Source organism: Equus quagga, chromosome 12 (genome assembly GCF_021613505.1).
Source record: "Equus quagga isolate Etosha38 chromosome 12, UCLA_HA_Equagga_1.0, whole genome shotgun sequence".
NCBI classification, from domain to species: Eukaryota; Metazoa; Chordata; class Mammalia; order Perissodactyla; family Equidae; genus Equus; species Equus quagga.
This window is the reverse complement of record NC_060278.1, coordinates 29,393,197-29,420,309: the sequence shown is the minus strand read 5'-3', so window position 1 is coordinate 29,420,309 and position 27,113 is coordinate 29,393,197. Positions and strand designations below refer to the sequence as shown.

The window sequence follows — 27,113 nt, the reverse complement described above, 5'->3', positions numbered from 1 at the left end:
CTGTCTCAGAACTGGGGCAGGGCTGGTGCCGGGCAGTCCTTTCTGGCTGAAGCGCGGAGAGCGAGGCTCAGTGGGACAGCCCTTCAGGACGGACCGAGTGGGAGAAGCTGGTGTCAGTGCTACTGACCCCACACCCGCCAAGTTCTCGGCCGCTCCCTCCAGGGACTAAGAGTCCTCTTGGTCCCTGGGACGACTGCACTGTGTCACGGCTGCACCGGCCGCCTGTAACTGTGTACACTCCACTCACTCATGTCAACAAGGCCGAGAGCACCCACCAGCCGAGCGTGTGCCACTGGAAGTAATGACCAAGCACAGGTCAGAGTTGCCTTTTATTTTTAAGTTTCTTAAATAAACATTCTAAAATAAGTTAAAATAAGCATTTATATTAGATATTGTGCATCTCTGGCATTTAGTGCATGATTGTTCCAATTAATTTCGTGATCATTCCACTTCCTTCTTTAAGATGGAAGAGTTCTGGTCTGACTTGTAGACAATACATTAGACAGAATTTTAAGAATGATGTACGATCACGATTTTTGGAAAGAACCTGTCTTTTTTGACCTTTTAAATTTGATTTAGCCCAGGCTGAACGTTCCGGAGCCTATGTGCCCGTAGGCTCAGCCGCGGACAGCAGAGTTGCTATCTCACGATCCACGAGGGGTCCCGAGCAATCTTCGTGTTCTCTGGCCCGAGCAGAGCCAACCCGTGCGTGCTCCTCCCGGTGCCAAGGTACCTGTGGGCAGGCGGGGCGGGTCAGATGGCCCTCCACAGCGGCCCTCTGGGCCACCGCGAGCTGGACACTGGGAGCCACCCACCCAGCGGTACTCACTTGTTGCTCACGGCGATAAGGCCTTCTCGGTGGACGGCGAAGAGCTGCTCCCTGTGCGCCTGCTTCATCTCGTCGGAGAGGCCGTGCAGGAAGTGGTCCAGCCCTGGAAGGGGACACACAGGAAGTGGTTGCCGCTGAGAGTGAGCACAGGGGACACACAGGAAGCGGTCCAGCCCTGAGAGTGAGCACAGGGGACACACAGGAAGCGGTCGCCCCTGAGAGTGAGCACAGGGGACACACAGGATGTGGTCCAGCCCTGGAAGGAAACACAGAGAACACACAGAAGCAGCCACCTCAGGTGCTGACCCTGTTCCATGTCACATTTCGAAAGGTCAAACCTTTGACCTTCATCTCCCCCAGGAGCCACTCCCGTTTGGGATGAGGACGCTGACTGAGTGAGGGTCACACTGGAATGGCCTCCAGCTGGACGTGGGTCCCACAGCCCCGGGGACCCCCGTTGGCCTCTTGGCCTCCCATGATTTGATCTCTGAAGTGAGGGGCTTCAACCCCTTCCCGTGGGAGACCTGGAGCTGCTCTTGCCCGGGTGCCGAGAAGCACATCTCAGGGTCACAGCAGAGAAGGTGGGAGGTGGGGTGAGAGGAGCACACAGCTCAGGGGCTCTCGTGCTCGGCCTGGCAATGCCACGTACAGAGGAGCCCTTTGTGATTTACTCCCAATACCTCTGTCCGAAGGAGCCACCGGAGCATCCATGGCGGAGAAAACGGAGAGTTTGGCCTCGTCAATGTCCTGCTGCGTGAACCTCCCCGACTTCGCCCAGTCGACGGCCTTCGCAAAAGACTGGAGCGTTTCCGTCACACGTGGATCCCTAGGAGAGGCAGAGAGTGAGGCCTCTGCGCTTGCTAACAGGACACATGTGACAGTCATGTGCTGACTCCACGGTTCCTAGATGTTGTTGAGCCATTAATGCCTCTGCTTGAGCACGTCCAACAGGCACAGATGAAAATCAACAATGGATATTTAAACGTGGCCGCATGAGCCGTCAACACGTTCTCCCTCCTCGGAAACGCCGTCTGTCCACCCAGCGCTGTCACCAGGTGACTAAGCACTCTGAACTCGCCAGAAGGGGAGGTCAGGCGGGCGGGGGAAGTCGGGAGTGAAGGGGGGGAGCAGACTCGTGCCGAGAAGCTGAGACAGGTGGGGTAGAAACCCCACTCCTGCATGTGCACCCACAGCTGGGCCACCTGCGAGACCCTCAAGAGTCTGGAGGGTGAGAGCTCCGACGCCCTTGACTCCCACTATCCATGTGGCGCCGAGCGCATCTCACGGTGGATGCTGAGGGTGGGCTCACGGTCTGCCCGCCCCTCCTCTGGGAGCCGAGCCCCCAGCTCAGGACAGAACCGGAAGCCGTGGGGCCAGAGGGCAGCATGCAAACCCCCGCTCCTGAAGGCGCTGGGAGCCAGGCCTTCAGGCAGCTGGCCCCAGACACGGAGGGACGACTCCAAGGAAGGGGCAGGAACGTGGCTCGGAAGCCCCGGGAGCCCAGAGCCATGCGGGGCCTCGGGAGGAAACGGGGCCAGAGTGCGGGGGATTCTGCTGCTCAACAGCCGGTTAGCAAGCGCCACGATTTACTTAAGGAGACGTTTCCTTCTCTCTGCCACTGTCCCTAAAAGCTGACCCCAACAGGATATTGCGGGTATGGCTCAGCAGCGATGAAGCAAATAAAAGCTGGAAGCGACTGTGGTTTTCTCAAGTTCGGTGCACGTATAACGACACTGACGATGACAGTCAGGGACGTGGGACAGGGGCCTCGGCCCCACGTGCGGGGCTCGGTCAGGGACGCTCACCTATACGAGTAGAGCGTGAATATGCCGCCACGGCTCAGCTTCGCGCCGCCGCCGTAAGCACCGCCTTTTTCTCGAATTTCTGTGTGCAAGAATTTAGCAGTCATCAGATGCGCCAGGATCTTAAGACTGAAATGAAGGAATAAAAAATGCAAGTTCAAAGAAAAAGGCCAACAGGGAAGTATCGTGTACAATACGAAGCAATCCAAAAGCAAAAATAAGGAAAATCAAGCTGTAATGTAACATACACATTATGATCCCCCCATTTTAATGAACAAAACTAGGAGAAAAGTGTGAGGAAGAGGCATTTTCAAACACTGGCTTGGCTTCCAGGGGTTAGGGGGACGGTGGTGGGGGGGCCATGAGCTTTTCTGAAACACTTCCAGCTCTCTCTCACTTGTTACAATACACAGAGCATTTTAAAATCCAATAAAGCAAAAAGAGGGTCTAAATTTTCATTGTGCAAGCCAATGTACGAGTCGTTTCTTTCAACGCCGGTGGTCAGCACGTATATACATGGGCATGGAAGCTCTCAGACAGGTTTCTGCGGGCCGCCCTCCCTAAGCTCTCACTCCAGTGGACCGTCTCTGTTTTCTGCCCCCACTGACTTCCATCATGAATGCCACAGCTGCTGCGTGAGAGACAGAAGGATGGTTCTAGACAGCATCTTCACAGGCCAGAGGGAGCAGGGCCATGTAGACCCGCCTGACGGAGCCGCCGGCCAGGGAGAGGCACAGGACACCTCACTGAGCACTCGGCCCAGCTCTCGCTCCCACCGTCTTTTCTGAAACAGACGAGGAGCTGCGTGGAACAGGAGCAGGAGGGGTTCCTGCAGATGGGGCAGGGGGGCCTCTCAGGGACGTCCGAGGCAGGAGTGCCAGGCCTGTGCAGATGGGCTCCGCACTCCCCAGCAGGACTCGGGCTCGCCCTCTGCATGTATTTTCCTTCAGAAGGTTCTATTATTTCCCTATTACTTAAGGAACACACGTTCACTGTTGGAAAACTGAAACACACCAAAAAGAGGGGAAAAAATCTGTAATCCCGCTACCCAGGGGCACCTCTTCTAACACTGGTGCCTTAAACCTACGTTTCCTATTCAGTGGCTGAGAAGCCATGGCTGTTCCTGAGGGCAGAGCACAGGGTCACGTCCTATAAAGTGGGAGGGAGCTGACAGAGGGGGCAAAGGGGCACGATTCTGCCTCCACATGAACTTCTCCTCCTGCACCCGCGGCAGTCTCGGTCTCCCTCTGTCTGTCGCACCCACCACACACCTTCCCGGCGGGGCCCCTGACGTGCTCCCCTGTCGTGGCCTTGCCCGCCCCCAGCAGCAGTGTTGTGGCCAGCTGCCCCGTACCTGGCGTGGTCCGGGTGTGCATAAGGGGCGGTCCTGACACACTCGCCCACGTAGTTCACGGGGAAGGGAAGCAGGAAGTGCGTCTTCATCTGGCAGGGACTGAAGGTGGGGTCCTGCGGAGGGAGGGGAGCGCTGTGGGCCCCTGAGCCCTGCCTGCCTGGGCAGCCAGCCCTGTTCTCACGTCCAGAGGCAGGGCACGGACAGGACGTCACCCCACACTACTTCTCACTTTACCCCTAACATTTACACCCCAGCCATAGCACGAGGCCTCCCGGTGTAAGTGTCACACAACAGGCACAATTTGCTGTGCGTCATGCACATCGCTGGGTGGCTGGGCGGTCTCACCTGCTCGCTTTTCTCCAGGAACATGCTAACCTGCCCTGCTCTGCGAGGGACCAAACCAAACGCCACAGCCACCAAACTATGTAAGAAGGGATCACACGCCCGGCTGGAGCTGGGTTGACAGTAACTCAGCAGTGGCTTAGGCTAAAACCGAGGGAGATGGCACAGGGACAAGAGCGTGGGCAGTAACAGAAGTCTCACAGCACGGGGCCGAGCACGCAGTCCGCTGTGCGCGAGAGAAACCACTCGGGTCCACGTGCTGGCAGGGTGAGGCGCCTGGCGGCTGTGAGGAGCGGGCAGAGGGCCGACACCCAGCGCAGCCCGGACGAGCGGGGCCGGCTCCTTCTGGAGCGACAGGGGCTGGTTCACCTACCGTGATCAGCTTCCTTATGATTTGGGAGCCACCAACGTGCATGCTTCCTCCGGATCCGTGAGGAACAGGTCTCTGAAAATAAAATGTTTCCAGGAGAAACGAGAAAGTCCCTCAACTCACTGGAAATAGGGAAGAAAGTACATTCCGGAAAACCCAAGAGCTGATGAGCAGTGTGGGGCCCAGAGTGGAAGTGGTTGAGAAAAGGTTTTAAATGGAGGCAATCTCCTTGTACACCTTCTGATGGTCACGGAGAAGCAGCCGCTCACAGGGGGGCTGTGGGGGCCCCGCAGAGCTGGGCTGACGGATCCACAAGGGGCAGGGACGTCCACACGTCCGGGACAGAGAGGGGTCCTCCGCGGCTCTGGTGAGCCTGGCTGAAGCCCACCGAGAAGGGACCCCAGCCCCTGAGACTGCACTGGACGCGGCTGCCCTGAGACAGGCTCACGTGCCACCGCCCAGGGCTGTTCTCACAGGTGCCCCAGGCCCGACCGCTTCCCACGGAGATTGCTCGCCGCGTGGCCCACTGACGACGACGGAGCGCAGGCCACGGGGCGCAACTCGCTCCTCCCCAGGTCACTGCTGGACAAGCTGCCCTGCTGAGCTCGGCTGCTCCCCGGGAGGGGCCGCGGCCGCACGCAGCTCCAGGAAGCAGCCCTCGCAGGACCCGGCGCCTCCCGGGGACGCTGCCGCAGCGTCACTGCTGTCTTACCTCGACCACATGCGGGCGCACGGGCTTCCGCTCCTTCCTATTCCGGCCAAGGCTCCCGAGGAAGTCTTCCACCGCTTTCCCCGCCTGAGACATCTGCTGAGGAGTCGCGTTCACTGAACACCTGTTGTAAGATCATACGTACGCAGATGCTATCACTATCAAAAGTAAAACACTGTGTTACTAATTCACTACATTTTGTGTAAATAGTACAAAAATAAAAGTGAATAATGTATTGTTTTTGTATAAAATACTGCTCAAAAACGTTAAAGGAATACCAACCAAATACGGAAATACTACACAAGGAAAGCAAAGACGCTTTCAAGTTATCAAAAAGCCTTTCCCATATTCCAATGTGACACAGCTAATTAACAGCCATCAAGATGCAAAGACTGCGTTTCTGACTCTAAATTCTGCTCCTCTGAAGACGCAGGAGAACACAGAGAATATTAAGATCTGCCAACGATGCCTTTAGACTTTCATTACCAGAAAACTGAAAACTTAAATTACCGTCTAGAAGAGAAACCAACAATTTGAAAATGTGAACTGGTCATTAAAGCAGAAAATTCTAAGTTGCCAAAGAATTACCATGCTCTCAAAATATACTTTGATATAACTCTTCCAAATTCTACAGAACCACAGATACTGTCTCATCAAAGTCACCTGAATTGTACAGCACACTGACAAGGGGCACTTTCTTTCTTTAGGCCTTAGATCTATTTCAGCTGAGTTAACAGTAGCACCATTACAGTAACACCGGCTGTATTCCAGGCACCACACAACCCCCTGCATATGTTCTTTACTGCTTGCTATAAATCTGCAAAGCAGTGTCCCACGCACAAGGTTAGGTTGCCTGAGACACCACGGGTGTAGGTCTGAGTGTGATCCAGGACCTGGAAGTGAGCTCGCCCGGCATGAGGCCCAGCACTGACCCCGGGCTCCCCTCCTGTTGCCCAGAGAACCTGCGGTGATGCCCAGGAATGGCCGGGGGAGGTCCCGGGACGCTATGGGGAGCTCCACGCTGATCTAAACCTGTCACAGACAGTGAGATGCAGAAAACACCCCAGGGGTCAGCCACCATTATGTGTTGTCCTGCTCACAAGCCTGAGGGCTTAAGGCCGACTGTGTGTGGATGGCCAAGTGCCAGACGTTTTCCTCAAACCGCCGTATAATTATTCTTGCAGCAAACTGTGTGTGTTTACTCTGCTCCTGAGCAAGCTGGCCTTCCCTGGGTCTCACGGGTGGCTCGTTTACAGAACACTTGCTATTTACTTTTGGGAGCAATGTAACTAAATCTTTGCAGTAAACATACATTGCAGTTTCATAATTAAATTAGCTCACTTTCTTTCCCACCTCCCTCATTTATCAAACTTAAAATACTATTGTTTTTTCCCTATATTAAATGATTTCTTAAGCATCAGAACACGTGAAGTCTAGAATCACGCCCTTGACCATACGAAGCGTTCCCTCTGAACTGAAGAGGAAGGTGCCATGACTGCAATGTCAAGTGCAAGGGACACTGAACGGGATGAGGCAGGAGACCTTCGCCGAGAAACGGACCGGACCCACCTCATGCCATCACCATTTAACAGGTGCTTCTTGATGCGTGGGAGCTTCCTCAGGACAGGTCTGACGTCCGCCGTGTCTGCAATTCTCTTCATGAGCCTCACCTAAGCCAAAGGGACCAGTGTGTGAGGCAGACCAGACCCCCTGGCAGAACGGGGGCCACACACCGCGCCTTGTCTGCAAACCAGACACCCTGGCCTGGGACCCCAAGTCTGTGCCTGGGGAGGGATGCACGTGCCCGGCATGGGGAGCGGAAGGGCTGGGGGGTGGGAGGAGGAAAGTGAGTTAAGAAAACCTGTTCCCTCTTGAAACTGGTCAGAGTTAGCTTTTCTGACATAAACGGCTCATTACCAACTCTCGGGGAGCCAAGCAACCCCAAAGAACGATGCTCCTCAAGCTTGTCACCTGGTCCATCCCACTGAAAGTCTCCTGCAGGTCCCCCGCAGGCGTCAGCGTCCTGCTCGCCCTGACGGACGCGTAGAGGTGGCCCGAGTCTGGGATTCCGTTGGACAGCTCCTGAGCGGTCATCTTAACTAAGACTCTGAAGCGCTCCTCTTCCTCCAAGCACGGGCTGCGGACAAAGGAAACACAGTCAGTTCCCAGAGACCCATCCACACCCGCTTTGTGTCATGGAAAGTCTATTCAGTGTCCAGACGAGCTAAACATCCTCAAAAATCTCACACAGGAATTACAAGTACAATTAGGCTGAGAAATCAACAACCAACAGACGGGTAAACCTCTGCTTTGAGTACATATCAGACCCAGATCTCTGACACATCCCAGGATTGACATCTTTGCAAATCAAATTACTTGTTAAATATTTCACTCCACAGATGCATCATGTCTGGTAGGTTTCGATCGAGGCAGAAGGATGAAAAAAGCACACCCTAAATCATGAAAGAAAGAAAAGAAGAAATTAACTATGATGTAATTTAAAAGGAAAAGATGCTGGAGAAATAAACTTTGGAGCGCCGTGTGACGTGGAGACAACATACCTGCTCGTAGGTGTCCAGATGCGAGCCGTCGGGGAGCACGTGGGCAGAAACGGTCATCCCCCCCGTTTTCAGCTCTATCTGCTGAGCTTGCTCCCTGTAGTCAAGGGTGCCACAGCCCAGCCTAGTAACAGCAAAGAAAGATGTCCCTGTCAGCCATGCCATCTTGGCCACCTCATCCCAAACAAGCCGTTGCATTAATCCAGTGACCACAGCTTCTCAACCCCTCCCCCTCCCCCCTGCACGGCACGGGCGCCTCTCCACAGCCGGCTCTGCGTCGCCCACCACCCTCTCCCGTCCAGGGGGTCAGTGTCCAGTCCTCCAGACGCCTCGGCAGCCGCTGTCTAGCGAGAAGAATCAAGTCCTGACCAGTGCTAAGCTTTCACACGTTTACAAGCCGTCCCTAAGCTTCTCTCCTCCACAGCATTCTGCACAGATGCCATCTGCTCAAGTAGCCGACAGTCTCAGGGAGGAGACCCGGAGAACAAGCCTTTTTGAGTTTTTAAGAAAAGCAGAGGTGATCCCAACACTGATGATGCCTTTGGAAGAAACACTCTAATTGCTGCTGCTAATGCAAGAAATGATCTAAGCTGAGACGACAAAAGCGAGGCTTTTCCTAAAAGCAGTGTGCTATCAAAGAACAAGGAGGGGGAGCGATGATGGAAAAAGGATGGAGAGCTCGGAAAGGTCAGAGGTGCTCTCCATGCGAGGCGAGGCTCAGCCAGGGCTCGGGGGACCCCGCCCAGGCAAGGACTGCACGCACGTGACCGTGACTGGGGTGGGGTCGGGGCGGTGACACAGTCCTGCCCTGTTGGCTGCAGGGGTCTCTCTCCCCTCCTTCCCGGAACGCAGGAGGCAAAGCCTACAGCTCCGACTACCCACCGCGCCTGCCTCCCTCGGTCCTGAGACGGAGCAGGAGCAGGCACACATAGCGGCGTGCGCCCTGCTGTATCTGCAGGTCTGCTCCCAGACCGCGGCTCACCCAGGGGCACAGGGACCACAAGCCAGCTCAGGGAGGGCACACGCAGCACGGTCTCTCACGGCGGCCCCAGCTGATGTGCTAGAGTTAATCACTCATGTTTTCTAAAGAAAAACACTCATTCTCTTCAGTCTTACAAAGAACTTAGTCACTGACACAGACGTATCTGTATCACATTGTACTCTGAGTTTAAAAATATTTTAATGTACTATGTTTTATTAATATGATTTTCCTAAGAAAAATTCTCAACAGATACACTGCACACTCTATTTACACACTGTCAAACACTATGGGTTTTGAAGGATAAAAAGTCTCACTGGAAAGTGATTACTGATGCTTTAAAACAAAATAAATAATCACAGAAAACACCCATTAATGACACATACTAGGATGTGCGGAATTAATAAATGTGTGTGTCTTTGCCCCTTACTTGGTGAGGACGCTGCAGAAGAGGGGCACGTAGGGCCTGAGCTCCTCGGGGAGGGTGTTCAAGCTCGAGAAGGCTCTGAAGTAGACCACGCCGTTGGTGGGCTGGGCGCAGTACTGCACGGGGATGTCTCCGGCTGCAGAAACAGACGGCACAGAACCGTTCAGATCTCTACCAATAAAATTTTAACCATAGAATTATTGTTTAATATTTTAATAATAATGCTAACGCTTCTCAGAGATGGACATTTAAAATTTATATTAGCAAGGACACACTATTTGTTTGCTATAATTTAGACAAATTTCTCTATTATACTTTTGTTATGGTAAACGCTGAAGGCCTTCGACACTAAAGCAACCCTCGCTTTGTGAAGAACGAGAAGATGAGGATGCTCTTCGGGGTCCACGACTACACCAGCACACGGCTGGTCCTCACCTCCTGCTGTCCACCCTCACCACCTCTGCTCGGATCCTCCTCGTTATCTGAGTGGCCTCTGACAGGTCACTCCTGCTACATCTGAAGCCACTACCTCACCCATCCCAAATGCCACCCCTCCTTCTCATGAGGCCTACCCCTGCCCCGGGTCCCTGACGGCTGCCCTGCAGTCCCAGCACATGGTGTCTGTCCTGCCCTGGGCACCCCAGGCTGCCATGGTCCCTGCCCGTCAGGTACGCAAGGTGTGATCTCACCAGCGCACGGCCCCAGCCCAGTGGAGGAACTGACGCACTGACTGATGACTGATCCACCCTCCCCAATTCCTCTTATAAACACGCAAGAACTTTCCCAATAAACCCGACCGTGCGGGGATGAAAACATCAGTGGGCGTAACCCCGCTCCCTAGAAGCCTCATTCAGAAGAACAAGTTTCATTCACAAATGCACACACGAGCGTACAAGTAGATGAGACGTGTGTAAACAGGGTAAGTTCTGCTGAAAGTAAAAAGGCAGGAGAGGCTTCAGAGATCCCTGAGATGCTTGAGCACAGTGGGGACTCCTACCCAGCTGGGCACCGGAGGGAGTGTGACACTGCGGTCAGAACATCCTCGGGACAGAACGGTGAAGAGAAGACCCCACATGGAAGATGAACAAACGTCCACCCTGACAGCGGGATGTCGTCCCAGAGAGCCCGGCTCTGCACTTCCAGCCGGAGGCAGAGTGAGGCAGTGACAGGGGCGGAGAAAACCAGAGGCGGCGAGAGCCCGCAGCTCCCTCCCGCCCCCCGACTCAGTGCCTGAGCGTGGTGAGGGGCTGAGCCTCCTGTCCTGTCATCCCCCGCCCAGACTGAGGCCCAGGGGCTCCCAGGACGCCGGTATCCTCTAAGAAGTGCGCTTACACAGCCACAGCACAACCCTAGCCCTCCCCCGAGTCTAGGACAGCGAATCCCAGCGCCCCTCAGGCCCGCTCGCAGGAAGACACACAGGCCCTCCCGAGCACAGCTGTCCATCGCCCCTGAACGGTGAACACAACCTACGGGAACGCGGAGGGCAGGACGAGGAATTGGCAGGTGGCTCCCGCCTCCTGTGGCGCCTGGACGGGACTTGACCCCTGAGCCCGTGCAGCCGGCAACACGACGCTCACACTCACCTGCCAGGGCCACCTCCAGCTCCGTGAACGGGATGGCAGGCTCGATGTCCGACACCTTCAATGCTGGGAGGCACGAGGCGTCCTGGGGTTCACTTTGCTGAGCCTGTAACTCCAAACCTGAAAAAGAGGGACCAACATTCAGGCGAATGGAAAGGTCTTAGTCATTACCCGCCCTCTCTGTTCCGAACCCACATGGGAATCAGCCGCCCCCTGGGGTGTGGGGCCCACTGGCACTATGGTTTCAAGGGACCTGCCACATCCAAGCAAACCAGACCCAGGAGCACAACCACCTGCTCAGTAGGCAGCTCCCTCCCGATTCTCATTCTTTTTTTATTTTTTGTGAGGAAGATTGTCACTGAACTAATATCTGTGCCACTCTTCCTCTGTTTCACGTGAGATGCCACCACAGCAGGGCTGGACGAGCAGTGCTAGGTCTGCACCTGGGATCCAAACCTGCAAACCCCACACCACTGACGCAGAGTGCATGAATTTAACCAGCATGCCACTGGGCCGGCCCCCCTAACTCTCATTCTTAATAATCTAAAAGAACGGTTTTGCTGGGGGTGGTACTGTGCTCAAGCTGTTTCTCCACAGCCCCCTAAAATTGTTTTTTTTTGAGGAAGATTAGCCCTGAGTTAACCACTGCCAATCCTCCTCTTTTTGCTGAGGAAGCCTGGCCCTGAGCTAACATCCGTGCCCATCTTCCTCTACTTTATATGTGGGACGCCTGCCACAGCATGGCCTGCCAAGTCATGTGTAGGTCCGTGCCTGGGATCCAAACCAGCGAACCCCAGGTCACAGAAGTGGAACATGTGAACTTAACCGCTGCGCCATCGGGCAGCCCCAACACTGCCCCCTAAATTTTATACTAGACAGACTGAACTCGTTTGTAGACCTTTCAAACCATTTCTTGCCTGACTGAAATTTAATAACTTTGTGCTTGTTTATTCTTATTTCACTTTCACTAATCTCAGCAAAAGCTTGTGTAATCACATAAATTTCACAAATTCTAAAACGGCTTAAAGGCATTTTCTGGGCCTGCCCTTCCACTGATCTGATGAGAGGGGAGCCCTGCCCAGACCACACGGACTATCGGGGGGTCTCCAGAGGCTCAGAACACACCTCAAGACAGCTGAAGGGGCACGCGGGGAGACAGCATGGTCCAGTTCTGTCATGCATGTGGCCACATCACGCCACCAAGATACCGGACGCCCGGTGTCTGACGGGCTCCCTGACCTCCACATCCCTCTGAAGTTCCCATCACCAGGCCCCGAGAGCCACAGTGACCAACCCACTGGCCCCAGGGGGCACTTCAGGGCAGCTCTTCACGGGCGCTGCCTCCCCGGGGCATGGCCTGCAGCAGCACTGGGGCGCCGTGCTCCCACCTGCTTGTACCTCCTCAGGTTCCAAGGGCCCCCATCATCTGCTTGTTAGTCCCCAGTCAGTGCTGTGTCCCCACCCCTCGCACCTCTTTCTAGTTCTGTGCGTTTCATCTGAAAAAGCCGCCTCCTGCTCTCTGGCCCGTCCAGTCCCAGCCACAGTGCCAGGTCTGCCTCTTTCACCCTTCAGAACACCCCCGGCCTTCTCTGAACGCAGGCGGAGGCAGGACAGAAACCTCTGACATGTGCCCCTCCTTTTGCCTCCGGTGCCCACCAACCCCACTCAACACCATGCCTGCGGGACCTGCCCTCTGTGGGACTGGACTGCCCGCTGACAGGACTGTGGGCAGCAGGGCTCCCTGGCTTTACGGCCGAGCCACCTGTCCAGGTGAGCATGTCCGTGTCAACGAAAATGTGGGCTGCTTCAGTTCCGTGTGGACGCACGCTTTCACTTCTCCTGGGTCAATGCTCAGGAGTAGGAGCACTGAGCTTCACAGTGAGTGCACGTTAGCACCATACGAATCATACATCCGTTCCTGTCTTCACGGGCGGGGCCTCGCCCCAGCTCCAGGCCTCTGTCCCTCCCGAGACCTGCCTCTCCTGACTCCCAGCTCACTCTGTCCACACGGCTCCTCAGGAAGCAAGGACGCACTGCAACACAACACACGCTATGACGGCAAACCACAGCCCCGATGAACAGAAAGCACTGGTATAATTCCCCAAACAAGTAAAGCTTCCTCTTCACCTGTACGCCTGCCTTTCCTGCTGAACGACAGGGGGATCTTTCCGAGAACAGGGTCAACCCTACTGGGGTGGAACCGCTTGCACCGACAGCAGAACTTTATAGGCGCCCCATAAACACAGGATGAATAAATGCCTCCACGACTGACTTCCTGAAGCCCCCGGGTTGGGGGCCCGGGGGTCGTAAGAACATGACCCAACGCCTGACCTTTTTCATAGATCTGCTGCTTGTCTTTCACCGACAGAGACTTGACCTTTTGCTTCAGTTTTTCTGTTTCCATCTGTGATTGCTTCTCGGAATACTTGTCGTCGGGTTTCATCGATAAAGTCAACTTATGCTGATTATTCTGCAACAATCAGAACAAAAAAAGCCACACTGAGACAAGACTTTATTAAGGCCCAATGTATTGAACTTTGTGCAAAATAACCAGAACAAGGCAGCGACCAAGGTCAAGTGATGAGATCCTGTCCCGCGTCCAAACGACGACACACGGACAACAGCCCCCGCCCTGCCCCATAAGGTCCCATAAGAAGTTCCATTATAGTAACAGCTGCCTACAGGGGACTCACACCAAGGACAGACGCCCAGACACCTAAGGGAACAAACGAGCAAGCACCAACAGAGTCCTTCACAGGAACAACCGGAACACGCACACACTGACGACTGTTCTCATATTCTAAACTTTCTATTAACAAAACAGACAGATATGCAAATGCTCTGTCAATACAGACACACACACACATACTCATATGTAAAAAGTACACATAGACATTCATATAAAAAACCAACCTGCATCAGAAGCTGGAAAGTAGAATTGAGTTAACATGAGCACTTAAATTTTTAATTAATAATTAAAAGATTGTCATTTATTCATTAACAAAAACTGACTTACATAACGTAGATTATATTCCTAATGTTCCTTTCATTATTATAAAATGCAACTTCAAAATTATAGACAGAAGTTCTCTGATTTCCTTACTTTAAAATACTGTCTCACTTTTTCTTGCAAAAACTTCGGATTTTCCTTAAGGCACTGCCTGAAATGAGCCACTTGACTTCCCAGCTGCAGGAGCTCCACGGGGTCCCCGTCATGATTCCAGCAGGAAGCGATGTACTGGAACAGAGATTTTTAAATCCACACGCACATTACACCATGAACGCTACATCAGCCCAGTAAATACTGAAGGCATGGCATTTTATTAAGATCTCAGTTTCTATATTTAAAAACAGCACAGACGACTGTTCATAACAAAAATTAAGACATTCTTTGGTCAGAAGAAGAGAAACGAAACTCATTTCAGACCTGTTTTTTCCTAATAAAAACGCATAAGTTTAAAATTATTTTTAGAAAATATAATTACCAAGAGATCAACAGTTATCAGAAATCCACACCCGTTTAAAGTATTCTGTGTAAGTCTATTTTATGTAAAGACATAAAGTACCAAATAGCCAATTAGGTAAGCTAGTAAAAAGACAAAGAACTAAATTAAAAGTAAATTTCTATCAGATCCAAAACAGCCTAACTTTGCAGGTTCAAATGAAAGGTGCTCTGAATATCAATCTATATTTTTAGTACTGTGAAGAACCACTAATCGCAAAAGTCAAAAAAAACAAAGAAAGAAAGAAGGAAAAAGAGAGAGGCGGCTGGAAAATCACGCACCGAGGCCAGGGCGAGTCCAAAGCTGGTGGACTGATGCTTCATCTGTATCTCGATTTTATGAAGTAAAGCCTCAATTCGATCATCTTCAAATCCCTTCCTGAAGAAATACGAAAACAGATGTTGAAAATAAATGAATGTTTTTGAACAAAGCAGCAGAGATGATAGGTAAACAACTAAATGTGAACAAGTGCGTTTTATTACGTAAGAAACAGCCAGACAGCGGAGACGCCTGGCTGCCCTCCCTGCCAAGAGCCCGGGAACTGAGAATGCGCGATCACCAGAGAGGCCATACGCACTCGATGACTTCGCCGATGGTCCTGTCGATGATGTCCCGGACGGTCTGCACGTCCTTCTCCGCAATGCCCTGCAGGCCAACGCTGAAGTAGGCCTCTCTGGTGCAGCCATTGTATCTAGCGGACACAGCAGGGAAAGCATCAGAATCCCAACAACTTCTGTCATTCACCAAACACGCTTTATTTAAACATCAAATACTCTACAGAACATGGCCGAGGACTTTCCACTCCCAAGGCCCACACGGACGCGTCAATTAAAGCAGTGCCTTCACACAGAACTGGTCACATCTACATTCACATGCTTAACAGTACTAAAAATCAATACAATGTAAACTTTAGAGGAATGGCAAAGTGAAATAGAGAACTAGTGAGTTTTACAAAATCCTAAGATTTCAAAGGATATTTAATGACCTGACTTTTAAAACAGGCAGCAGGATGTCATCCTGAGCTCTTGGAAAAGCTGTCTTTTTTCCTTTTGCTTTTCTTTTTTTGGCCAGTCCCCTGCAGGGGATATAAACAGCTAGTACTGGAATGATCCTCTAGCGCAAGGTTCTGGGCTGTCCTGTGACCGTGGGATGTCAGGCATGCGCCACCCCTGATGCCCACCCACCAGAGGCCAGTGACCCTCCTCAGATGTGACAACCCAGACTGTGTCCAGACCCTGTCAAACATAAACCTGCCCCAGGTGCAAGGACGGATCTGCTGACAACAGAGCTCACCCAGCATCAGGAGAAAAGTCCGTGCCGAGTCCAGATTCAATCAGGGCCTTGTAGAAGGGGGAGTTGGGTCCACCGATCAGGAGTGAAGACAGAAGGCTTAATGTGAAGGCTTCAGAGGTGTCAGTGATCCTGCAGTTAAAAGGTGGGGGCAGGAGAACAAAAGGGGAAAGAAACTGTGGGCCCTTGTAAATGTTTTCAAAGGCATTAAGATCACTACAAAATTAACACTTGTATTTACAATGCAGCAGAAGTTCTACTAGAAATTCTTGCATTTCAACCTCTATTTTAACAGTTACATGGGCAAAGGAATTTTGTTTTTTGCTTTTTTTTGGTTTGCAGAGCTCTTAGATACTGAGATAGTTTTGGGTCCCAAACTACAAGGGTGACTGAGCTGCATTTCGAAGGCTATGACAGCGTGCCAAGCACTCTGACCTCTGTTATTTCCATTACAGCCACACATCAACACCTAGACAAAAACACGACAAGATGGGGCACGAGCCACGCAGCTGCTTGGGCCAGACAACCCGATGGAGTGCGCTGGAGCCCTTCCTGCCCGCGCACACTCGAGTTAGAGCTCTGCGTGTCGTACGTTTTTCTGAGGCCCTGTTCACAGTGCTCTTCCCATGCTCAAAGGCATCGATTGATAAGCCCCCCTAATGGTGACACCTCCTGTTCAGAGCCAGCCTTTTCTCTGTAGGAATGAGCTTTAGATGCAATAAGTAAGCAACCTTTCTCCTGGATGCCTACCAAAAGCGTTTCCCCAAAACCAACTCAGAGGTTGTAAAAACTTCCCGGCCTCTATTGCCTGCTAGACTCCTGGATCCTAACCCTCCATTCACCCTCGATGGGAGGACCCCACTCCGACTCTGCTCACCCGCACTGCCCCCACTTCTGCAGCAGATACCTACTCTGGTAAGAGGAAGCTGACGCTGACAGTCGTCTGTCTGGGGGACCCCACGGCCAGCGAGTCCGGGGCACACGTGACCTGGAACTCCCTCTGTAAGACGACGTGATGCGTTAAGTAGGCACAGAGCACGAGTGAACGAGTTTACACCAGCACTGGTTGTCTAGATAGATAATGGCCCAAGAGATGCTTTCCAACAAATTAACTTTCTTTTCAAGCAAATCATCATTCTTTAGGCTTGAGAAGCTCTTACATACACAGCAGAGCCCACCAGACATTTAAAAACCCTATTACTGACGCACAGTTTGAGTTTCCATCTCATGCATCTAACAGGCATGGTGAACACACTGACTGTTGTCTGGGCAGCACACTCACTGGCTTATCCCAAGGTTTCTGCGCTGGCACGGCGGTACTCGGCTCAATTTTCTGAAATTTACTCAGCGCTTCTTCGTGAATTTGTTCCAGATGCTGTTCTAACGGGAAATTACCGTAAGTGAGGAACCTGAAATTGGGAGAGAATCTATTAGACTCAGTTAAAAAGAGATTTCAGCACAGATGGGTTTTTGTATGAAACCGAGGGTATGCAGGACACAGCAGCCGTAACAGGACGGTTTCCACATTGAAACGAACTTTATATAGGAACACATTTTTTTACTTAGCTTAACTACAAATACCAAATAGAGTCTTTTGCTCCTTTTATTAGATAGGTGGTTCACACACAAGACAAATCGTGCAAAGGCATTAATTAAATGTAAATCTGTCAAAAATCACTCTTTATTTTACTTGAAACGTACTACAAAAGTGTTATAAAAACCAAGTAAGTTATACGTTAAACACCTTGAGACCTTCCCTACAGCAATGCAATAACACTGTGGGACTGACAAGCTAAAGAATTTCACCAAGTTCGATTTTAGGCTACAAGTTTCAGATAACACGTGCTTTTAAGATGACACATTTGTTTATCCAAAGGAAAAAGGTTATGATGCCAGAGTTGATCTTTTTCTTTAATCTAATGTCCAAGCTGTGGTCGAGACGCACGGACACGGAGAGCGGACCAGCGGTGGCCAGAGGCGAGGGGTAGGGGGTGGGGTGAATGGGGTCAGAAGTACAAACTCCCAGTTAGAAGACAAGTTCTGGGGATCCCGTGTGCAGCAAGGTGGCTACAGTTAGCAATACTGTACAGGGTATGTGAAAGAGGCTAAGAGCCCAGATCTTAAAAGTTCCCTTCAAGAGAAAAAAATCAACTACGTGAGGTGATGGATGTTAACTTAACACCATGCTGATCATTTCACAATACACGTATCTCAAATCATTATGGTGTACGCCTGAAAACAGAATTATGTGCCAATTATATCCCAATAAAATAAATAAACAGAGAGATCTGGGGGACTAATATCTTACAGATCCTTCAAACAACTTACTGAAGACTAAAGAAACTGTGACACACAGGATGAGCTTGAAGGACTCCCTCGGGCCACTTCAGGACAATCGGAGCATAAAACAATAAAATAAAAAGACTCCATTTGGTCACACAACCCCAAACACATACATACATACATACATACATGAAAATATTTCCATGAGATCATAAAGTATTAAAAAATAAAAGAAACAAGGCTTTAAAAAAGCCTCTTCTGTCACTGGAGGAGCTCCTGCTACCGTCTCCCCCTAAAATGGGACAGCCGAGGAGAAGCACCCCCAGTTCTCCCCTGAGAACCGCACTCCAGGAAGCCAGCTGCCCCGTGGATGGGGAAGGCTGCTCTTTACAGAAGCCCAGCTAATAATCGTACGAGAAATTACAAATTCCTTAGAAAACTCTGCAAACTCTACTAAAGGAACCGCTCCAGGCAACACTCAATGAATACGAGAACCAGGAACAGGCTCACAAGGAACTCAATATTCACTGGTGTCAGGGCACCAGCCGTCAGACGGCCTGTGTCTACAAGGAGAAAAACAGAGCCTTACCAAGTATGTGGGCCTCATCTGGATCAAACAAACACTTTGGAGAGTACTGGAAAATCGGAATTCAGAAGTCGTAGTTTTAAGCTAGTATTTTTTATTTTGTTAAATGTGAAAATGGCACTATCTTACGTAAGAAACTATCCTTATGTTTTAGGGTCCAAATCCAAGTATTAGGGGAAAAGCATCATGATGTCCATAATTTCCTCTAAAATATGTTGGCCAAGGATATACCTATGTGATAAGTGTAAGGGGTTCATTATTCTATTCCCTATACTTTTCAGTATGTTTGAAAGTTTCCACAATTAAAATTTAAATGTTTTTACACTTAAAATAATCTCACAATAGAATTTAACATTACTGTTTGGTATATTTATAAATACAAGTATTAGTGTTTTATTATTAATGATACCTAAAACAAGCAATTTATCAAAAAGCAAGTATATGAGGTTTAAAAACTGCAACCGCTATTTCTGGAGCACTTCCAGGATCAAGGGCGAAGAGTCTGACGAGCAAGACACCGCACAAGCACTCCCTCATTACACATCCTAAAGCTGAGATGCTGTAGACTTTTAGAGCGAGCGTCCAAGCAAATCAGAGAGGCAATCTAATAAGTGAAGAATCTTATCCAAATTTACATTGTTCTTAAGCACACATCTCTGCCAAATCCAAGAAGCTGTGTAATTTAGTGTAAGAAAATGCAAACAAGGCAACTCTTTTTTTTTGGTGAGGAAGATTGTCCCTGAGCTAACAACTCTGCCCATCTTCCTCTATTTTATGTGGGACACCGCCACAGCATGGCTTGATGAGCAGAGTGTAGGTCTGCAACCAGGATCCAAACCTGCGAACCCTAGGCTGCTGAAGCAGAGTGCATGAACTTAACTACTACGCCAACAGGCCAGCCCCCAAACCAGTCAGCTCTTCATCATCCCACCACTCAACCTTAGAAATGAACCTTACCTAGCATTACTGGGATGATAGTGAGTAGCATGGAACTGTTTAAGCTGCTCCCATGTGAGGTCTGGGATGCAGAGCGGGTCCCCACCGGAGACCACGGAGTACGTGTGGTCGGGAAGGAGTCGGTTCTGAAGGTGCTGTGAGAATATCCTCTCGTTATCTGTCTTCAAATTCAAAAACACACACACACGTATGTAATGCAATAAACACACCATTACATTACAACACATAGCAAATCAGTCACCTTCTGAGAGCAGATACCTATAATGTCTTGCAAATAAAACCGTGCTAATGGTAAACAAGGACGCCCAGGCAGACACTGTTCAATAACGAAGCCTCCAATACATCCAGTCTCCGCGTGGGACCCGGGGACCGGTTCTCAGAAGGGAAGGAAACTCCACTTTGCAGTGCATACCAGGTGCCCACAATGCAGAGCTGAGGGAAGGGCAGGGATGCCCAGAGCCGAGGGAGGACCAGCTAGGAGTCCCTCTGACCACGAGCTGCGCGCGGCAGGGTCCCATGGCTTCCAGAGGGAAAGCCATCACCCTAACTTGAGTCTCAAGCAGCAGCCCTAGCTGAGTATTAAAGGAGAAAGATAGAGCCGACAGCTGCACGGGGTGGCCGGCGAGCCCGTATGTCAGGCGGGCGCCCAGAGTCAAAGGGGCTGCGAGGATGGTGGTCCCCAGACTGCCCGGCCTCAGACCCTTCAAACTCCTAGAATTAGGGAGGGTCCCCGGAACTTGTGATGACGTGGGTTTCTTGATTTTGTGTGTCTGTGTACATGTAATTTTTCTTTATTAGAAATTAAAACTGAAATATTTTACAAAGTTACTTATTCCCTCATTAGCTTAACCCATCATTACTTGTTAACATAAATATCTTTCGAAAAACACTTTTCATAACAAAACAGAAATACTGACCAGAGCAGCACTGCTCGGCATGTTTTGCAAATGTCTTCAATGCACCAGTCTGAGAATGGCTAGTCTACAAGACTGGGCTCTAGAATGATCTGGCCTTTCTAGCATCCCCTGGGTTCTGCTCAGAGCCCCGTCCCCCAGCTAATCCAACAAGCTCCACACGATGAGAACAATTAAATGATGTAACAGGATGTCAACTATCTCCCAAACCTACTTACATCCCAATATTTCACACAGCAAGATAATTTTAACACAATCCACAAAGGAAACACTCACGAACGCCCCCTTCATCTCGTTAAAGACGACCCCCTTAAAGACCAGCGGGGTCTGCGGGTCCCTGGGATCCTCGTGTTCCAGCCGCCATCCCTCCTGCCTAAACAACGACAAAGGGTCACGGGGTGACAGCGACTCCCTCTCCAACGCCCCCGTCAGCCATCACCGTCACGCACCAGAAATCAAGTTCCCGCAGGCATGGGAAGAAGGCCGCGTCCAGATACACGGACAGGAGGTTCCGGAAGTCCTTGGGGTTTTGTGTGGAAAACGGGTACAGAGTGTAATCGCTGGCTGCGGGTGAGGGGAGAGAGACCGTAAGACACAGATGCCCCAGGAACCGCTCGTTTCCAGCCTCGCCTCCCTCACAGCACGTGCCAACTTCAAGCGGCAGGGAGGCGGTGCCCCTGCCCCAGGTGGGCACCCAGCACGGGCACTGCTGTCTCGCACGCCCGGAGCGGCGGCCTCGGCTCTCTAATGGCACTTCTTTGCGCACACCACCGGCCTACTTGCCGCCCCACTTCCTAAAAGTAAAACGAAACACCACCGTGACACTGACAAAAGGCTAGAGACCAAATTTTGTAGCAATACTCCCCAAAGAAAATTGTTTTGACCTCTTCCAGGAAAAACCTCAGATGCCTTTTCTCTGAAATCCCAGTTTTTATAACCCAACCATGGTATGGCCTTCCTACAGGACTGGACTTCCACCATCTTTCAACTAGACGAGAGAAAGGTAAACCTACTCTAGTCGACAGGGCGCCGACGGCCCTGCTTCATCTTTGGAACCACGTGACCTCGAGCCCGTGCGCCCTGCAGACCCAGGAGCGGTTCGGGCTCGGGACGCCGTCTCACCTGTGAAGGCGTTCATGAAGGTGGACAGCGACCTGTTCAGCATTTTGAAGAAGGGGTCTCGGCATGGGTACCTCTGAGAGCCGCACAGGATGGTGTGCTCCAGGATGTGCGGGACGCCGCTGCTGTCTCTCGGGGTGGTGCGGAACTGCACGCTGCGGGGAGGGGACAGGTCAGCGTCACAGGCTGCGGGGCCTCGGAGCACGGATTGATCCCTTCAACAGCATCGTCTTTCATAACGACGCTCTCCAACCATGGCGAGTAGAAACTCCCACCCACACTGTAAACATCACCGCGTGCAGCTGAAGGTGTAAACCCATGCCAGCTTTCCCTCCATTCCCAGGGCCCCGGCAGCAGCTCCTGTACCGCGCGAGCACGGGAGCTGCTCTAAGCAGACACGGCCGCGGCCCTTCTCAGGACGCCCACACACCTGAACAAGTTATTGGTGTCCTCTCTGGCCAGGTGTAAGTATCGTGCTCCCGTGCCATCATGACTGAGCTTCACAGCCGTCAGCGACAGTTCAGGGATGGACGTTACCTGAATTGACAAGACACATGAGCAGCTAACCTCGGAAGGAAGGGCATTCAGAGGGTTACGTTAAGGACGCTGTGGGAACGGGCTGGTCTGCCTTGAACCTACCGACCTTGAGAAGCCAGCACGACGAAGGCCAGACCTAGGCTGATGATGGCACACACCGTGCCTTCTGTGAATGCTATTTCCTAGACGTTTTCTGAACATTGCAGTGTGGCCCAGAAGGGCAGTACCCTCGCCCCATTTACAGATGAGACAACCGCAGCTCGGGGCGATGGGAACACCTGCCGAGACTACACACGGCGGGGGGCAGACCCCTCTGTCACAGCAGCTGCCCCAAGGCATGAAGCTGTCCCTGGAGCGTCTGCTGTGTGTCTTACTCCTGCACACACCGTCTCACGGGACACTCAGACGGCCCTGCCGGGAGGGAAATGCTGGCACAGACCTCGGCCTTGGGGGGCTGAAGGATGCTCTGAGGACTAAACTTTGCTTCCGAGTTTATGACGGTTCCCAGTGGTGAGCCAGGGCTGTCGGCTGTCACTCATTCCTCATGGGGGGTCCGGATGGCATAAGTCCCCCCAGTGTCCTTCATCTGGGTGAGCCTCTGCATAATTTCCCTGTCCTCGGTGCTGCAGAACTGCCACATCGTGCGACTGCGCCGGGGCGTCCCCTCCAATCACAATGCCCGCTCACTTTGATAACCCGCTGTTTATCACCCCCGCTGTCCAGAGGCCGTGAACGAGACCCGTCTGCGCCTACACAGCAAGTGACCGGCCAGGCAGAGATGACAACTCCGGTTCCCTGAGCTAGCTCGGGGGCCTTGCCCGAGGAACCACGTGCTTAGAGGGGCCTGCTGATGTCTGCATGATTTATGGCTATTAAGTGACTCACATCTTAGAGCTCACTGTGCTTCGTGAGAGATGATCCACATACAGAAAATCAGCAGGTGCAGCGAGACGTCTGCTGCATAACAGCTCTCCTGGGAGCTACTTCTCAAACAAGGGTCACGGTTTATCATAAAATGAATTTCTAGAAAAGTTGAAAGATAGAGGGAAAGAATTCCAAGTATGCTCCTCTTGAGCAGTAACTATTGCAAATCCAAACCTCTCTGCTCGGCCTTCAGGGACCTTAGAGATGCTCTCGCCCACCCACGCACCCTTGCTCAGGCAAGTAAACGACCCACTGTTCCCGGCCCTGCTCAGGCTATCCAGACAGAGGGCGGCTCTCCTTCTTAATTGACACGCCCCTGCTCCAGGAACCCGTCCCACAGCCTCATCAGCAGAGCGCGCTTCATCAGCAGAGCGCCCCTCCTCCTGACTTCCTCTTCCCTCCGCACTTCTGCCACGCTCGTCCCACTGTCCTGTGTTACAGCTGCACGCATCTCTCTGGACGCTGAGCTGCTTGCCTTGTATTTGTGAGAGTGCCAAGCACAGCATGAAGCCAACAGCCAGTCAATTACGTAAGTACGTACTTTCAAGTATTGCACTGAAAGATGTGAAAGTTTAAGCAAACAAAAACCAAATGAAATACATTTTAACATAAACTAAGTAAATACAGGATCACAATCTTTTTTCTATAATTCTGAAACTTAAATGGCTCAAAGGCAGAAAGTTTTTGCCTACGTTTGGAGCAAATTCCTTTGAGGGTAACAGCTGCCCTGAATAGAGGTGGGGCCTTCGGAGTCTATTTTCACACTCCGTGAACAGTCACGTGTCTGGACGCAGACATGCTAATGCGCTGATTTACTTTCGAAAATCTGAAAAGGTGTGAGGCTGCAAGGGGTTCAGGGGAGGGTATGGGGACCTGCACTTATTTAAGAATCAGGAAAGCCTTTCATCTGCCAACTCCGCTCAGGCGAGCACCTCCAGTGGCAGAGGAGCGAGGCCAGGGCCTGGGGACACAAGGTGACAATTGTCCAGTCTCTGATCTGAAGGCCCTCCTGCTCTCCCATCAGGGGGTCCACACAGGACGCGCACCGCGGGACGGGCCCCCACCTGGCCCACGGTGAATCCGTGGATCTTCTCTCCGACGTGATACCACAGCGCCCTCTCACAGGCTGTGTCGCTCCTCCACCTCCAGGCTCTGAGGCCGGCATCGCTACAAGCAAGGAAAGTCAGCAAAGTCAGACGACTTCCAGGAAAACCGGCTGACAGAGCTCCGTAACGTAATGAAAACACACCATGTGATAAAGAGAAATCCACAAAGAAAAATTAAACCTTCCATCTTCCAAACACATCCCAGAAAGCTAACTTCCAGGAAAGCTCTCAGTTTTAGTGATCTTGTATCCCAACTGCGCTAAAGCTTCATAATAGCAACTAATGATCAAATGCTGAGCAGCTTTCATTTGTACATGTTCACAACTAACCACAACACAATTAAGATACCAATTTCCTTACCTATATAAAAACAACTTCCACATCAAAATGGCTTCTTCCATCACAGCATCGCAATAAACTCAAACTACAATAAAGTCCCATTCCATACCTGCCACATCGGTGAAAATTCAGTAGTGTTACCAGGAACTCACACACCATTAATGAGTGTGCAAATTCTGACTGTGGAATAGCATTTGGCGTTATTTAGGTCAGCAAATCATTCACCTCGATGTACGTGCCCAGGAGAACTTTTACTCGTGCACCAGCACACATGTACGAAAATGTGGGCGCCATTCCTCAGAGCCCCAGACTCCACCAACCCAGATGTTCAGGCACAGAAAGTGGATAAACTGTGGACTATTTAATCAACAAAAAAACTTAGCCATAGAATGAATGAACCACAACTGCCCGTTAACAAAGACGTGGGTCACATGATGCTGAACCAAAAATACCAAGGAGAGACACAGTACTATTCTAGCAGGTAGCGCTGTATTGAAGAAATGCACAAAGATGGTAAAAATATAAAGAAAAGCAAAGAAATAATTTCTGCAAACCAGGAAAGAGATTACATCTAAAAGGGAGGGGGCGTTACCATTGGTTAGAGGTCATCTTAAACTGGGCAATGGTGACACAACTTACTTTTAAATAATTTTTCTCTCAACTGTATTACATGTTTTATGGAATTTTCTACATTAACCTATCTCAGAAAAATTTGAAGTAGATGTGTACAGGAAAGGAAAGAAAAGACTGACTCAGTCAGTATCTGGCAATATTACGGAGATATGCTAGAACCAACCAATATTTTTCTTATTGATTTAGCACATTCTAGAATTACAGGACAGAGGATTTTAAGGAATTATTTATCACGAAAAACACAGTCATGAAAAGGAAATGCTTACACTGAGAGTGTATGAAAAGCTGGAGGAATCGCGGGCCTCCCCCCATAGACTTTCTGGTAACCATATATGAATAACTCTCCCGCACTCAAACTCTGAACACAGCAGCAGGGCACCCCAACAGCTGGCACCCCGGTGTTTCCTCACCTTAGCTAACAGCACTTAAACTGCACCATAAACAAGCCTCTGTAAATTAGCATGAAACTAAACAACTCGTCCTTTTTTTTTTCCCCCTAGGTGAGGAAGATTCACCCCGAGCTAACATCTGTTGCCAATCTTCCTCTTTTTTCTTGAGGAAGACTAGCCCTGAGCTAACATCTGTGCCAATCTTCCTCTCTTTTGTATGTGGGTCACTGCCACAGTGTGGCTGACGAGTGGTGTAGGTCTGTGCCCAGAACCCAAATACGCAAACTGGGGCCGCTGAAGCGGAGTATGTGGAACTTAACCACTAGGCGACAGGGCTGGCCCCATTCATCCTTTTTTAATAAGTAAAATGTTACGTCAATTTACAAACTCACAGGGCACGATGCTCATTCAAGGTTTGAAAATAAATGTATTCTTTTTCCATAAATCTAGTCATTAAAAAAAAAGTTCAATTCCCAGAGGCTACAATTTCATTAAGAATGTAACTCAAGCATAATCACTTGGTGTGGAAGCCTCAGGTCCCTTAAGGATTCCTCACCCACAACAAAAAGGAAATGGGAGGAAGCGTTTTAATGAGGGCCACAAACTGCCAGTTGCTTTTACTGCACCAATTAAAATCCACATTAATGACCATCTTCCCTTCAAGAGCCCTGACGACCTGTACACAGGGCCACCCACTCTGAGATCACCTGAGGTCCCAGAGGGAAAGGGGGTCAGGCCAGCTCCTTGGGCCTGGCCTGGCTGTACCCGCAGACTTGTCTTTCTGCATCACCCCAACCGTGGTAACTGGACCGAAACTCCCTTCCTTTGCGAGGTGATAGCAGGGTGGCTCTGCCATCTCAAGGGGCTAAAAGGACCCTCACGGGGGCCCTGCAAGGGTCCGCGGGCTGGGCTCTGGGCTCTTGGGGTATAGGAGGCCCAGACCAGGGGTCTCAGGGTGCAGGAACCCCAGACAAGAGGTCTCGGGGTGCGGGGCCCCCAAATCAGGTGTTTCAGAATGCAGGAGCCCCAGGCGAGGGGTCTAGGAGTACGGGAGCCTCCGATCAGAGGTTTTGAGGTGCAGAGGGCACAGGTGAGGGGTTTCAGGGAGCGGGAGCCTCAGGCGAGAAGTCTAGCAGTGTGGAAGCCTCAGACTAGGGATCTCGGGGTGCGGGGGCCCCAGGCGAAGAGTCTCGCGGAGCGGGGGCCCCAGGTGAAGGGTCTCGCGGAGCGGGGGTCCCAGGCGACGGGGCTCGGGGAGCGGGGGCCCCAGGCGAGGGGTCTCGGGGAGCGGGGGTCCCAGGCGAGGGGTCTCGGGGAGCGGGGATCCCAGGCGAGGGGTCTCGGGGAGCGGAGGCCATGCATGACAGGAGGGGGTTGCGGGGCGAAATCCCAGACCCGAGCGAGAACCCGCAGTCTCTCGCCCCTCCCGGCCGTCCCTCCTTCCTTCCCTCCCTCCTCCTTCCTTCCGCCCGCGTCTCACCGGCCACTCAGCCCCCACAGCGATCTCCGCGCCCGGCCCGCGCAGCGCCACATGGCGTGAGACCAGCGCAGAACCAGAGCCGCGACCCCTTATCCCGACGCAC

The 27,113-nt window shown here is 51.5% G+C and overlaps 1 protein-coding gene across 1 annotated transcript; it reads right to left on the bottom strand.

The window, feature by feature from the left end:
* Positions 1 to 316: 316 nt before the first annotated feature.
* PITRM1 (pitrilysin metallopeptidase 1) lies at positions 317 to 27,113 on the bottom strand. The gene is made up of 27 exons (XM_046679455.1): positions 27,011 to 27,113; positions 24,128 to 24,230; positions 22,033 to 22,139; positions 21,606 to 21,757; positions 20,933 to 21,047; positions 20,760 to 20,856; positions 19,570 to 19,730; positions 17,026 to 17,152; positions 16,655 to 16,743; positions 15,747 to 15,875; positions 15,031 to 15,144; positions 14,735 to 14,831; positions 14,054 to 14,188; positions 13,282 to 13,420; positions 10,954 to 11,070; positions 9,374 to 9,506; positions 7,968 to 8,088; positions 7,783 to 7,859; positions 7,378 to 7,543; positions 6,976 to 7,076; positions 5,410 to 5,530; positions 4,701 to 4,772; positions 3,986 to 4,098; positions 2,635 to 2,760; positions 1,510 to 1,655; positions 830 to 932; positions 317 to 733 (listed from the first exon to the last, which is right to left on the bottom strand). The coding sequence occupies exons 1-27, from the start codon at positions 27,061 to 27,063 to the stop codon at positions 640 to 642; spliced, it is 3,108 nt and encodes a 1,035-aa protein (XP_046535411.1). The 5' UTR covers positions 27,064 to 27,113; the 3' UTR covers positions 317 to 639.

Bases quoted from the DNA above. Each gene is read 5' to 3' on its own strand.
- PITRM1 (XM_046679455.1), bottom strand. From the start codon at position 27,063: ATGTGGCGCTGCGCGGGCCGGGCGCGGAGATCGCTGTGGGGGCTGAGT. The intron at 21,048-21,605 runs GTGAGACGGCGT...CCTCACCCGCAG, and splicing joins CTTCATGAACGCCTTCACAG to CCAGCGATTACACTCTGTAC. The intron at 9,507-10,953 runs GTGAGTGTGAGC...CTGTTTCTGCAG, and splicing joins GCTGGAGGTGGCCCTGGCAG to CCGGAGACATCCCCGTGCAG.